Raw genomic sequence first — 13499 nt, 5'->3', positions numbered from 1 at the left:
GTGTGAGTGTGAGTGTATGTGTGAGTGGGTGTGTGAGAGAGTGTGAGTGTGAGTGTGAGTGTGAGTGGGTGTGAGTGTGAGTGTATGTGTGAGAGAGTGTGAGTGTGAGTGTGTGTGAGTGTGTGAGAGAGTGTGAGTGTGAGTGGGTGTGATTAGTGCCAGCATTTGTCACATGCCTTCTCTGTGTGTGAGGAATTCCTTTAATTCTCCCAGCTCCATCAGCGTTCCTCTGTTTCCTATTATTCTGCCCCTTTAACGACTTTGTGTCAGGCAGGAATAAAGAGCCCTGACAGTGCGAGCTCGCTGACCCGGGTGGCCTGGCCTGGAGCCGGGCCCAGTCCTCGCATTTTGTGTTGTCAGTATGGAAGTGCGCCATCAAGCCAGCATTCAGCGTTCAAAGGCAGGAAAATAAAGTTCCTGAGAGGAAGTGGGTGAAGGGCCGGGGTCTGACTGTTGTTCTGAGGGCCGGGCCTTGTGACTCCCTGAAGCCTGGGCGTCGCTTGATGCGGGCTTAAGTGCACTGTCAGCCCCGGCGACCAAATTCTAATTCGAACTAAGTTTTCTTTAAACTTTTATCCAGAAATTTGTCGGTTTCAGAGCCCTTAACTAAAGCTGGGCGAGGGAGCAGGGGAACTTGATTTCAAGTGACAATTAATACAGTTGTAGAGCTGTTGAGGGGGGAGTGGCTTAGCCAGTCACGTGATGTTCACGAGACTCAATAAAACCCCAGCCACTTGGGTTCGGGGGATCCACGATGGGGCAGGTGGTTGTGAGCCTGGTGGTTGAACTAGTAATGTGTCGCATGATTGGAGCAGAGTTGGACAGTACGCTGGGGGAGATGGATTCACAGAGGCGAGGGGTTAGAACATAAGAATTAGGAGCAGGAGTCGGTCATTCGGCCCCTCGAGCCTGCTCCGCCATTTAATACGATCGTGGCTGATCCGATCATGGACTCAGCTCCACTTCCCTGCCCGCCCCCTTATCCCCTTATCGGTTCAGAATCTGTCTATCTCTGTCTTAAATATATTCAATGTCCCGGCTTCCACAGCTCTCTGAGGCAGCGAATTCCACAGATTTACAACCCTCTGAGAGAAGAAATTCCTCCTCATCTCAGTTTTAAATGGGCGGCCCCTTATTCTAAGACCATGCCCCCTAGTTCTAGTCTCCCCCATCAGTGGGAACATCCTCTCTGCATTCAACTTGTCGAGCCCCCCTCATAATCTTATACGTTTCGATAAGATCACCTCTCATTCTTCTGAATTCCAATGAGTAGAGGCCCAACCTACTCAACCTTTCCTCATAAGTCAAACCCCCTTATCCCCGGAATCAACCGAGTGAACCTTCTCTGAACTGCCTCCAAAGCAAGTATATCCTTTCGTAAATATGGAAACCAAAACTGCACGCAGTACTCCAGGTGTGGCCTCACCAATACCCTGTATAACTGGAGCAAGACTTCCCTGCTTTTATACTCCATCCCCTTTGCGATAAAGCCCAAGATTCCATTGGCCTTCCTGATCACTTGCTGTACCTGCAGACTAACCTTTTGTGTTTCATGCACAAGTACCCCCAGGTCCCGCTGTACTGCGGCACTTTGCAATCTTTCTCCATTTAAATAATAAATTGCTCTTTGATTTTTTTTCTGCCAAAGTGCCTGACCTCACACTTTCCCACATTATACTCCATCTGACAAATTTTTGCCCACTCACTGAGTCTGTCTGTGTCCTTTTGCAGATTTTTTGTGTCCTCCTCACACATTGCTTTTCCTCCCATCTTTGTATCGTCAGTAAACTTGTCTACGTTACACTCAGTCCCTTCTTCCAAGTCGTTAATATAGATTGTAAATAGTTGGGGCCCCAGCACTGATCCCTGCAGATCATGTACGATCAGGGAGGGGGATTAACTGGGGGGGGGGAAGGGGAGATGGACAGTACGATGGGGGAGAGGGATTAACTGGGGGGGGGGGGAGGGGAGATGGAAAGTACGATGGGGTAGGGGGTTTGACTGGGGGGGGGGAAGGGGAGATGGACAGTACGATGGGGGAGGGGGATTGACTGTGGGGGGGGGTGAAGGGGAGATGGACAGTCCGATGGGGGAGGGGGTTTGACTGGGGGGGGGAACGGGAGATGGACAGTACGATGGGGGAGGGGGATTGACTGGGGGGGGGGGGAAGGGGAGATGGACAGTACGATGGGGGAGGAGGATTGACTGGGGGGGGGAAGGGGAGATGGACAGTACGATGGGGGAGGGGGATTGACTGGGGGGGGGGGGGAGGGGAGATGGACTACGATGGGGGAGGGGTTATTGACTGTGGGGGGGGGTGAAGGGGAGATGGACAGTACGATGGGGGAGGGGGATTGACTGGGGGGGAAGGAGAGATGGACAGTACGATGGGGGAGGGGGATTGACTGGGGGGGAAGGGGAGATGGACAGTACGATGGGGGAGGGGGTTGGGACAGTACAATGGGGGAGGGGGATTGACTGGGGGGGGAAGGGGAGATGGACAGTATGATGGGGGAGGGGGATTGACTGGGGGGGAAGGAGAGATGGACAGTACGATGGGGGAGGGGGATTGACTGGGGGGGAAGGGGAGATGGACAGTACGATGGGGGAGGGGGTTGGGACAGTACAATGGGGGAGGGGGATTGACTGGGGGGGGGAAGGGGAGATGGACAGTACGATGGGGGAGGGGGATTGACTGGGGGGGAAGGAGAGATGGACAGTACGATGGGGGAGGGGGTTTGACTGGGGGGGAAGGGGAGATGGACAGTACGATGGGGGAGGGGGTTGGGACAGAACGATGGGGGAGAGGGATTGACTGGGGGGGAAGGGGAGATGGACAGTACGATGGGGGAGGGGGATTGACTGGGGGGGGGGGAAGGGGAGATGGACAGAACGATGGGGGAGGGGGATTGACTGGGGGGGAAGGGGAGATGGACAGTACGATGGGGGAGGGGGATTGACTGGGGGGGAAGGGGAGATGGACAGTACGATGGGGGAGGGGGATTGACTGGGGGGGAAGGGGAGTTGGACAGTACGATGGGGGAGTGGGATTGACTGGGGGGGGGAGGGGAGTTGGACAGTATGATGGGGGAGGGGGATTGACTGGGGGGGGGGAAGGGGAGTTGGACAGTACGATGGGGGAGCGGGATTGACTGGGGGGGGGAAGGGGAGATGGACAGAACGATGGGGGAGGGGGATTGACTGGGGGGGGGGGGGGAGGGGAGTTGGACAGTACGATGGGGGAGGGGGATTGACTGGGGGGGGGGAAGGGGAGATGGACAGAACGATGGGGGAGGGGGATTGACTGGGGGGGAAGGGGAGATGGACAGTATGATGGGGGAGGGGGATTGACTGGGGGGGGGAAGGGGAGTTGGACAGTACGATGGGGGAGCGGGATTGACTGGGGGGGGGAAGGGGAGATGGACAGAACGATGGGGGAGGGGGATTGACTGGGGGGGGGGGGGAGGGGAGTTGGACAGTACGATGGGGGAGGGGGATTGACTGGGGGGGGGGAAGGGGAGATGGACAGTACGATGGGGGAGGGGGATTGACTGGGGGGGAAGGGGAGATGGACAGTACGATGGGGGAGTGGGATTGACTGGGGGGGAAGGGGAGTTGGACAGAACGATGGGGGAGGGGGATTGACTGGGGGGGGGGGGGGGGAGTTGGACAGTACGATGGGGGAGGGGGATTGACTGGGGGGGGGAAGGGGAGATGGACAGAACGATGGGGGAGGGGGATTGACTGGGGGGGGGGAAGGGGAGATGGACAGTACGATGGGGGAGGGGGATTGACTGGGGGGGAAGGGGAGTTGGACAGTACGATGGGGGAGGGGGATTGACTGGGGGGGAAGGGGAGTTGGACAGAACGATGGGGGAGGGGGATTGACTGGGGGGGGGAAGGGGAGATGGACAGAACGATGGGGGAGGGGGATTGACTGGGGGGGAAGGGGAGTTGGACAGTACGATGGGGGAGCGGGATTGACTGGGGGGGGGAAGGGGAGATGGACAGTACGATGGGGGAGGGGGATTGACTGGGGGGGGGGAAGGGGAGATGGACAGTACGATGGGGGAGGGGGTTGGGACAGTACGATGGGGGAGGATGGGGTGGTCACTGAGTGGGGGGGGGGGGGGAGTTGGGGGCGGGCCTTGTGGACCACCGGTGGTCCAATCAGTAACCCCTCTTTGCTCCGATTCACAGCGGAAGGCCAGTCAGCCGCTGCCCCCTCGGGCCTAGCGGGACGGGAGGAGGAACCCGACTGGGAGGAGGCCAGAGTGAGCGGCCAGCAAGAGGCCGAGAACGTGTCCGGCGCTGGCCGTCCCGAGCGCCAGCGTCCGGCGGGGAACTGGCGGGACGAGGAGGGCCTGGCCGAGGATGACGGCTTCGAGGAGGGGCCGGAGTTCGACGGGAGCCCCCGGGGACCCGAGCCGGCGGGGCCAGTAGGGGGCCGGCCGCCGGAGGAGGAGGCGGAGGGCCAGGGGGCAGGCGGGAGCCAAGTCGGGGCCGGGCCGGTGGAGCGGGAGGGCCCCACCTCGGCCCAACAGGACAGCGCGGAGGCCCTGTTGGCCCCGGAGAAGAGCCTGGGCCTCAGACAGGTACTCCTGGGCTCTTGGGGAGGGGCGGTGGGGGCAGAGCCAAACTTTCGACTCGCAATCCGATCCGGACTAATTGTTCCTCCCCCCACCTCCGATCGCCCCCTCCTGCTTCCCTGACTCCATCTGCCACTGTGCCTTACCCCGCCTCCGTCACCCCGCCATTTTGTTTCGCACCCCGGAGGCGGGGCTATTCGACTGTGGAGGCGGCACCACCCCGCTCCAAAGCAGCTGGGGAGGGAACGGGAGGGGGGAGCGCCGCCAGATTTGGTTCCCATATCCCCGCCCCCCCCCACACACCCTGAAATGGCCCTTGTGATCATCGAACTCAGTGTGCCTCAGTACCACGCCGCCGACTGCAATTGGCCGCCCAGCCACGACGGGAGCGGCGCCGACACGGCAAAGTGCTTTTTTTTTTTCACCCAACTGGTGCCGGGTACCAGCCGTGGCTCAGTGGGCCCCTCGCTCTCGTCTCGTCCCCGAGGCAGGAGGTCGTGGGTTCCAGCCCCCGATCCGGAGACTCGAGCCCCGTAATCCAGGCCCCACACTGCCCCCCCCTGGGGCCAGTACTGAGGGAGCCCCGCACTGCGCTGTCGGAGAGGCGGTACTGAGGGAGCACCAAACTGTCGGAGGGGCAGTACTGAGGGAGCCCCGCACTGCGCTGTCGGAGGGGCAGTACTGAGGGAGCCCCGCACTGTCGGAGGGGCAGTACTGAGGGAGCCCCGCACTGTCGGAGGGGCAGTACTGAGGGAGCCCCGCACTGTCGGAGGGGCAGTACTGAGGGAGCCCCGCACTGTCGGAGGGGCAGTACTGAGGGAGCCCCGCACTGTCGGAGGGGCAGTACTGAGGGAGCCCCGCACTGCACTGTCGGAGGGGCAGTACTGAGGGAGCCCCGCACTGCACTGTCGGAGGGGCAGTACTGAGGGAGTGCTGCACTGTCGGAGGGGCAGTACTGAGGGAGCGCCGCACTGTCGGAGGGGCAGTACTGAGGGAGTGCCGCACTGTCGGAGGGGCAGTACTGAGGGAGCGCCGCACTGTCGGAGGGGCAGTACTGAGGGAGCCCCGCACTGTCGGAGGGGCAGTACTGAGGGAGCCCCGCACTGCACTGTCGGAGGGGCAGTACTGAGGGAGCCCCGCACTGCACTGTCGGAGGGGCAGTACTGAGGGAGTGCTGCACTGTCGGAGGGGCAGTACTGAGGGAGCGCCGCACTGTCGGAGGGGCAGTACTGAGGGAGTGCTGCACTGTCGGAGGGGCAGTACTGAGGGAGCGCCGCACTGTCGGAGGGGCAGTACTGAGGGAGCCCCGCACTGTCGAAGGGGCAGTACTGAGGGAGCGCCGCACTGTCGGAGGGGCAGTACTGAGGGAGCGCCGCACTGTCGGAGGGGCGGTACTGAGGGAGCGCCGCACTGTCGGAGGGGCGGTACTGAGGGAGTGCCGCACTGTCGGAGGGGCAGTACTGAGGGAGCCCCGCACTGCGCTGTCGGAGGGGCGGTACTGAGGGAGTGCCGCACTGTCGGAGGGGCAGTACTGAGGGAGCCCCGCACTGCGCTGTCGGAGGGGCAGTACTGAGGGAGCCCCACACTGTCGGAGGGGCAGTACTGAGGGAGCGCCGCACTGTCGGAGGGGCAGTACTGAGGGAGCCCCGCACTGTCGGAGGGGCAGTACTGAGGGAGCCCCACACTGTCGGAGGGGCAGTACTGAGGGAGCCCCGCACTGTCGGAGGGGCGGTACTGAGGGAGCCCCGCACTGCGCTGTCGGATGGCCGGGGGAACAGTGAGAACACTTCACGGAAACTGTTTCAGCCCTTCCCGACGTCCTGAGGTCGCGAAGGCGCTGGAGAAACCTCGAGCTCACCCTCGGTGGTCCCCCTTAGTCCCTCCCAAGTCCCCCTCACCTCCCCGGCAGCCCCCGCCCCCGACCTCCGCCCCCTGTGGTACATTCACCACGTCACAACACGAGTACACGGCACCGGGCGCACTACCACCGGCCCCCACAGGGTGGAGCAGTGGTCCACGCGCGGTCGGCGCTGTGTCACTACGGCCCCGCGCGCCCGCGCCAAGCGCCGACCGCTTGGGAAACGCCAGCTTGCGTCTCTCTCTCTCTCTCTCTCTCTCTCTCTCTCTCTCCGTGGTAGGCCGAGCCAGAGGTCCACACGCCGGGGTTGGAACCACAGCCTCAGCCGCCTCCCCAGACCCACGGGAGCAGCCAGCGAGAGCTACAAGGTGAGAGTTCGTCGGGGGGGGAGGGGGGAAGGCCTGGGGCCACGGAGTCCTGCCGTGTGTGTGTGTGTGTGTGTGGGGGCGGGGGGTGCTTGGGGATTGGTGGGCGGAGGCTGGGGGGGGTGGGGGCGGTGAGGCGGGGCGTAACCTGCCATGGGTCAGAGATCAGGAGCACCAATCACAGCCTCCCCTGCTCTGTAACTGCTGCAGATTGGCAGATTCCTAAACCACCCCCAGCCCCAATTTGGCCCGGAGGCAGAGGGCGCTGGGTGTTTGCGCGGCTGGAAGGCTGTTTATGTACACACGCCGGAAATAGGAGCAGGAGTCGGCCATTCGGCCCCTCGAGCCTGCTCCGCCATTTAATACAATCATGGCTGATCCGATCATGGACCCAGCTCCACTTCCCTGCCCGCCCCCTTATCCCCTTATCGGTTAAGAAACTGTCTATCTCTGTCTTAAATATATTCAATGTCCCGGCTTCCACAGCTCTCTGAGGCAGCGAATTCCACAGATTTACAACCCTCTGAGAGAAGGAATTCCTCCTCATCTCAGTTTTAAATGGGCGGCCCCTTATTCTAAGACCATGCCCCCTAGTTCTAGTCTCCCCCATCAGTGGAAACATCCTCTCTGCATCCACCTTGTCGAGCCCCCCTCATAATCTGATACGTTTCGATAAGATCACCTCTCATTCTTCTGAATTCCAATGAGTAGAGGCCCAACCTCCTCAACCTTTCCTCATAAGTCAACCCCCTCATCTCCGGAATCAACCGAGTGAACCTTCTCTGAACTGCCTCCAAAAGCCAAGTATATCCTTTCGTAAATACGGAGACCAAAACTGCACGCAGTACTCCAGGTGTGGCCTCACCAATACCCTGTATAACTGGAGCAAGACTTCCCTGCTTTTATACTCCATCCCCTTTGCAATAAAGGCCAAGATTCCATTGGCCTTCCTGATCACTTGCTGTACCTGCAGACTATCCTTTTGTGTTTCATGCACAAGTACCCACATCTTTCCAGTGGGGTTCCGCAGGGCTCAGTGCTGGGTCCCTTGCTTTTTGTGGTGTACACCAATGATTTAGACTTGAATGTTGGGGGTATGATTAAGAAGTTTGCAGATGACACTAAGATCGGCCGTGTGATCGATAATGAAGAAGAAAGCTGTGGACTGCAGGAAGATATCGATGAACTGGTCAGGTGGGCAGAGCAGTGGCAAATGGAGTTCGATCCGGAGACATGTGAGGTAATGCATTTGGGGAAGGCTAACAAGGCGAGGGAATCCACATTAAATTGTCGGATACTGAGAAGTGTAGAGGAACACAGGGACCTTGGAGTGCAGGTCCACAGATCCCTGAAGGGAGCAGGCCAGGTGGATAAGGTGGTTAAGGCGGCACACGGAATACTTGCCTTTATTGGCCGAGGCGTGGAATACAAGAGCAGGGAGGTTATGCTCGAACTGTATAAAACACTGGTTAGGCCACAGCTGGAGTACTGCGTGCAGTTCTGGTCACCACATTACAGGAAGGATGTGATCGCACTGGAGAGGGTGCAGAGGAGATTTACCGGGATGTTGCCGGGACGGGAGAATTTTAGCGATGAGTAAAGATTGGATAGGCTGGGGTTGTTTTCCTTGGAACAGAGGAGGCTGAGGGGAGACCTGATTGAGGTGTATAAAATGATGAGGGGCCTGGATAGAGTGGATAGGACGGACCTGTTTCCCCTTGGCAGAGGGGTCAACAACCAGGGGGCAGAGATTGAAAGTAATTGGAGGGAGGTTTAGAGGGGATTTGAGGGGAAATGTCTTCACCCAGAGGGTGGTGGGGGTCTGGGGTGGAACTCACGGCCTGAAAGGGTGGTAGAGGCAGAAACCCTCACCACATTTGGATGGTGCAGCTTGAAGTGCCGTAACCTACAGGGCTACGGACCCAGAGCGGGAAAGTGGGATTGGGCTGGGTAGCTCTTGGTCGGCCGGAGCGGACACGATGGGCTGGAATGGCCACCTCCCGCGCTGTAAATTTCTGTGATCTGAAATCCCCGTTCCCAAAATATTAACAAGCAAAAATATTGAAAGGAAAATGATAAAAGACTTGCTTTGATTCTTCAGGGACACCTCTGATTCGTCTGCTGGGGTTATTGGCCTTTATCGCAAAGGGGATGGAGTATAAAAGCAGGGAAGTCTTGCTCCAGTTATACAGGGTATTGGTGAGGCCACACCTGGAGTACTGCGTGCAGTTTTGGTTTCCGTATTTACGAAAGGATATACTTGCTTTGGAGGCAGTTCAGAGAAGGTTCACTCGGTTGATTCCGGGGATGAGGGGATTGACTTATGAGGAAAGGTTGAGGAGGTTGGGCCTCTATTCATTGGAGTTCAGAAGAATGAGAGGTGATCTTATGGAAACGTATCAGATTATGAGGGGGCTCGACAAGGTGGATGCAGAGAGGATGTTCCCACTGATGGGGGAGACTAGAACTAGGGGGCACGGTCTTAGAATAAGGGGCCGCCCATTTAAAACTGAGATGAGGAGGAATTTCTTCTCTCAGAGGGTTGTAAATCTGTGGAATTCGCTGCCTCAGAGAGCTGTGGAAGCCGGGACATTGAATATATTTAAGACAGAGATAGACAGTTTCTTAACCGATAAGGGGATAAGGGGGCGGGCAGGGAAGTGGAGCTGAGTCCATGATCGGATCAGCCATGATCGTATTAAATGGCGGAGCAGGCTCGAGGGGCCGAATGGCCGACTCCTGCTCCTATTTCTGATGTTCTTGTGGGTAGCAGAGGCCTGGAGATGAATTGTTGATTACTGGAGCTCTCGGGGCAATGCTGGAGGATTGGTGATGATTTTAAATCAGCGTGTCCGTCTCTCTCGGCCGGGTCTCAGCTCCCCTCACAGATCCGAGCCCACACGCCGGTCCAGCTATGACATCTTACAGCCCCCACCTCCATAACATCGCACATCTCCGCCCCCTGCCTCAGCTCATCCGCTGCTGAAGCCCTCATCCGTGCCTTTGTTACCTCCAGACTTGACTGTTCCAACGCGCTGCGCTCCTGGCTAGCCTCCCACATTCTACCCGACGTAAACTCGAGGTGATCCAAAACTCGGCTGCCCCCGTGTCCTAACTCACACCGAGTCCCACTCACCCATCACCCCCTGTGCTCACTGCCCCCGTGTCCTAACTCTCACCGAGTCCCGCTCACCCAACACCCCCTGTGCTCACTGCCCCCGTGTCCTAACTCGCACCGAGTCCCACTCACCCATCACCCCCTGTGCTCACTGCCCCGTGTCCTAACTCACACCGAGTCCCACTCACCCAACACCCCCTGTGCTCACTGACCCCGTGTCCTAACTCACACCGAGTCCCGCTCACCCATCACCCCGTGTGCTCGCTGACCCCGTGTCCTAACTCGCACCGGGTCCCACTCACCCATCACCCCCTGTGCTCACTGCCCCATGTCCTAACTCACACCGAGTCCCGCTCACCCATCACCCCCTGTGCTCAGTGCCCCCGTGTCCTAACTCGCACCGAGTCCCACTCACCCATCACCCCCTGTGCTCACTGCCCCGTGTCCTAACTCACACCGAGTCCCGCTCACCCATCACCCCCTGTGCTCACTGCCCCGTGTCCTAACTCGCACCCAGTCCCACTCACCCATCACCCCCTGTGCTCACTGCCCCGTGTCCTAACTCTCACCGAGTCCCGCTCACCCATCACCCCCTGTGCTCACTGCCCCGTGTCCTAACTCTCACCGAGTCCCGCTCACCCATCACCCCCTGTGCTCACTGCCCCGTGTCCTAACTCACACCGAGTCCCACTCACCCATCACCCCCTGTGCTCACTGCCCCGTGTCCCAACTCGCACCGAGTCCCACTCACCCATCACCCCCTGTGCTCGCTGACCGACACTGGCTCCCGGTTAGGCAACGCCTCGATTTCAAAATTGTCATCCTGGTTTACAAATCCCTCCTCACCCCCTACCTATCTCTGTAACCTCCTCCAGCCCCACAACCCCTCCCTATCTCTGTAACCCCCTCCAGCCCCTACACCCCTCCCTATCTTTATAACCCCCTCCAGCCCCTACACCCCTCCCTATCTCTGTAACCTCCTCCAGCCCCACAACCCCTCCCTATCTCTGTAACCCCCTCCAGCCCCTACACCCCTCCCTATCTTTGTAACCCCCTCCAGCCCCTGCACCCCTCCCTATCTCTGTAACCTCCTCCAGCCCCGACACCCCTCCCTATCTCTGTAACCCCTTCCAGCCCCTACACCCCTCCCTATCTCTGTAACCCACTCCAGCCCCTACACCCCTCCCCATCTCTGTAACCCCCTTCAGCCCCTACACCCCTCCCTATCTCTGTAACCCCCTCCAGCCCCTACACCCCTCCCTATCTCTGCAACCCACTCCAGCCCCTACACCCCTCCCTATCTCTGTAACCCCCTTCAGCCCCTACACCCCTCCCTATCTCTGTAACCCCCTCCAGCCCCTACACCCCTCCCTATCTCTGCAACCCACTCCAGCCCCTACACCCCTCCCCATCTCTGTAACCCCCTCCAGCCCCACGACCCCCCGAGATGTCTGCACTCCTCTAATTCTGCCCTCCTGACCATCCCTGACTATAATCGCTCCACCATCGTTGGCCGTGCCTTCTGTTGCTTGGGCCCCAAGCCCTGGAACTCCCTCCCTAAACCTCTCCGCCTCTCTCTCGCCTCCTTCAAGACGCTCCTTAAAACCTCCCTCTGTGACCCAGCTTTTGGTCGCCTTGTCCCTAATTGCTACTTGTGCGGCTCGGTGTGCAATTTTTACCGCGTAGCGCTCCTGTGAAGGGCCTCGGCACGTTTCCCGACGTTAAGGGCGCTATCTAAAGGCAACTGCTTGTTGTTGTCAATCGCAAATTGCCAAGAGCGCTCTCACAGCGCAGGCCGGAGGCAGTTGTCGCCACCTCGCGTGATCCTGTCCGACTCGGGAGCTCAGCGACGTCCGGAAGCAGGCCGAAGCCTTGACTCCCAGCCTCGCCCCCACCCCCGCCCCCTCAACACCCCTCGCCGAGCAGAAATCTCCACCCCCCCCCCCATTGGCCAGAGCGTGACAGAGACGTCTCTCATAGAAACATCGAAAATAGGAGCAGGAGTCGGCCATTCGGCCCCTCGAGCCTGCACCATTCAATATGATCATGGCTGATCCTCTATCCCAACACCATATTCCCGCTTTCTCCCCATACCCCTTGATGCCTTGTGTGTCTAGAAATCTGTCTATCTCCCTCTTAAATATATTCAGTTACTTGGCCTCCACAGCCTTCTGTGGTAGAGAATTCCACAGGTTCACCACCCTCGGAGTGAAAACATTTCTCCTCATCTCGCTCCTAAATTTCCTACCCCGTATCCTGAGACTGTGTGAGTCCTTGTTCTAGACTTCCCAGCCCCGGGGGGAACATCCTCCCCGCGTCCAGTCTGTCCAACCCCGTCAGAATGTTATACCTTTCGATGAGATCCCCTCTCATTCTTCTAAACTCCAGTGAATACAGGCCCAGTCGACCCAATCTCTCCTCATACGGCAGTCCTGCCCTCCCAGGAATCAGTCTGGTGAACCTTCGCTGCACTCCCTCTATGGCCAGTATATCCTTCCTTAGGTAAGGAGACCCAAACTGCTCACAATACTCCAGGTGTGGTCTCACCAGGGCCCTGTATAACTGGAGTAAGGAGACCCAAACTGCGCACAATACTCCAGGTGCGGTCTCACAAGGGCCTGTATAACTGTAGTAAGGAGACCCAAACTGCGCACAATACTCCAGGTGTGGTCTCACAAGGGCCTGTATAACTGTAGTAAGGAGACCCAAACTGCGCACAATACTCCAGGTGCGGTCTCACCAAGGCCCTGTATAACTGGAGTAAGACCTCCTTGCTCCTGTACTGAAACGCTCTCGCAATGAAGGCCAACAGACCATTTGCCTTCCTAACTGCTCGCTGCCCCAGCATGTTAGCTTTCAATGACTGGTGTACAAGGACACCCAGGTCCCTCTGTACATCCACACTTCCCGAGCCATCGCCATTTCAATAATACTTTGTCCTTATGTTTTTTCTACCAAAGTGGATAACGTCACATTTATCCACGTTAAACTGCATCTGCCATGTGTTTGCCCCCTCTCTGTGTCTTTCCCCTCTACCCCGCCCCCCCCTCCCCCCCGCAGACCAACTGGAGTCGGTGCAGCAAGAGAACGCCAGTCTGCGATCAGTCCTGAGCATGCTGAACCAGGAGAAGTCCGAGCTGGCCAGGTCAATGATGGCCATGCAGGAGAAGGAGCTGAGGTGAGAGACTTTGCTCGGCTGGCAATACAGGGACAGGCGACAGAGGGTCAGAAAACCCAACAAAGGGTGGGGGTACACGACGGGAGGCCGGGGGGGGGGCGGGGGGAGTGGGAGGGTCGTGAGAATCATTCACCAATAACAATCACCAATATTCAACAATCAATCACCAACAATTACCATTGTTGGTGAATATTGGTGAATGGTGAATATTGGTGAATATTGGTGAATGTTGGTGAATATTAGTGAATATTGGTGAATGTTGGTGAATATTGGTGAATGTTGGTGAATGTTGGTGAATATTGGTGATTGTTGATGAATATTGGTGAATGTTGAGTATTGGTGAATGTTGATTGTTGGTGAATGTTGGTGAATATTGGTGAATGTTGGTGAA

At 58.3% G+C, this 13499-nt stretch overlaps 1 protein-coding gene across 3 annotated transcripts in view; it reads left to right on the top strand.

Annotated features, from left to right (window-relative positions):
• The window catches only part of LOC139240456 (collectin-12-like), a 52889-nt gene that overhangs the window by 7817 nt on the left and 31573 nt on the right, over positions 1-13499 (top strand). For all 3 annotated transcript variants that reach the window (XM_070868990.1, XM_070868988.1, XM_070868989.1), the window contains exons 3-5: positions 4201-4595; positions 6728-6815; positions 12991-13108. In XM_070868990.1, coding sequence (XP_070725091.1) covers positions 4201-4595; positions 6728-6815; positions 12991-13108 — 601 coding nt within the window. The remainder of the gene's footprint in view (positions 1-4200; positions 4596-6727; positions 6816-12990; positions 13109-13499) is intronic.

The sequence above is a fragment of the Pristiophorus japonicus genome, chromosome 32, assembly GCF_044704955.1.
Source record: "Pristiophorus japonicus isolate sPriJap1 chromosome 32, sPriJap1.hap1, whole genome shotgun sequence".
Taxonomy (NCBI): Eukaryota; Metazoa; Chordata; class Chondrichthyes; family Pristiophoridae; genus Pristiophorus; species Pristiophorus japonicus.
Note: the sequence above shows the minus strand (reverse complement) of the source record. Positions and strands in the feature narration are given on the sequence as shown.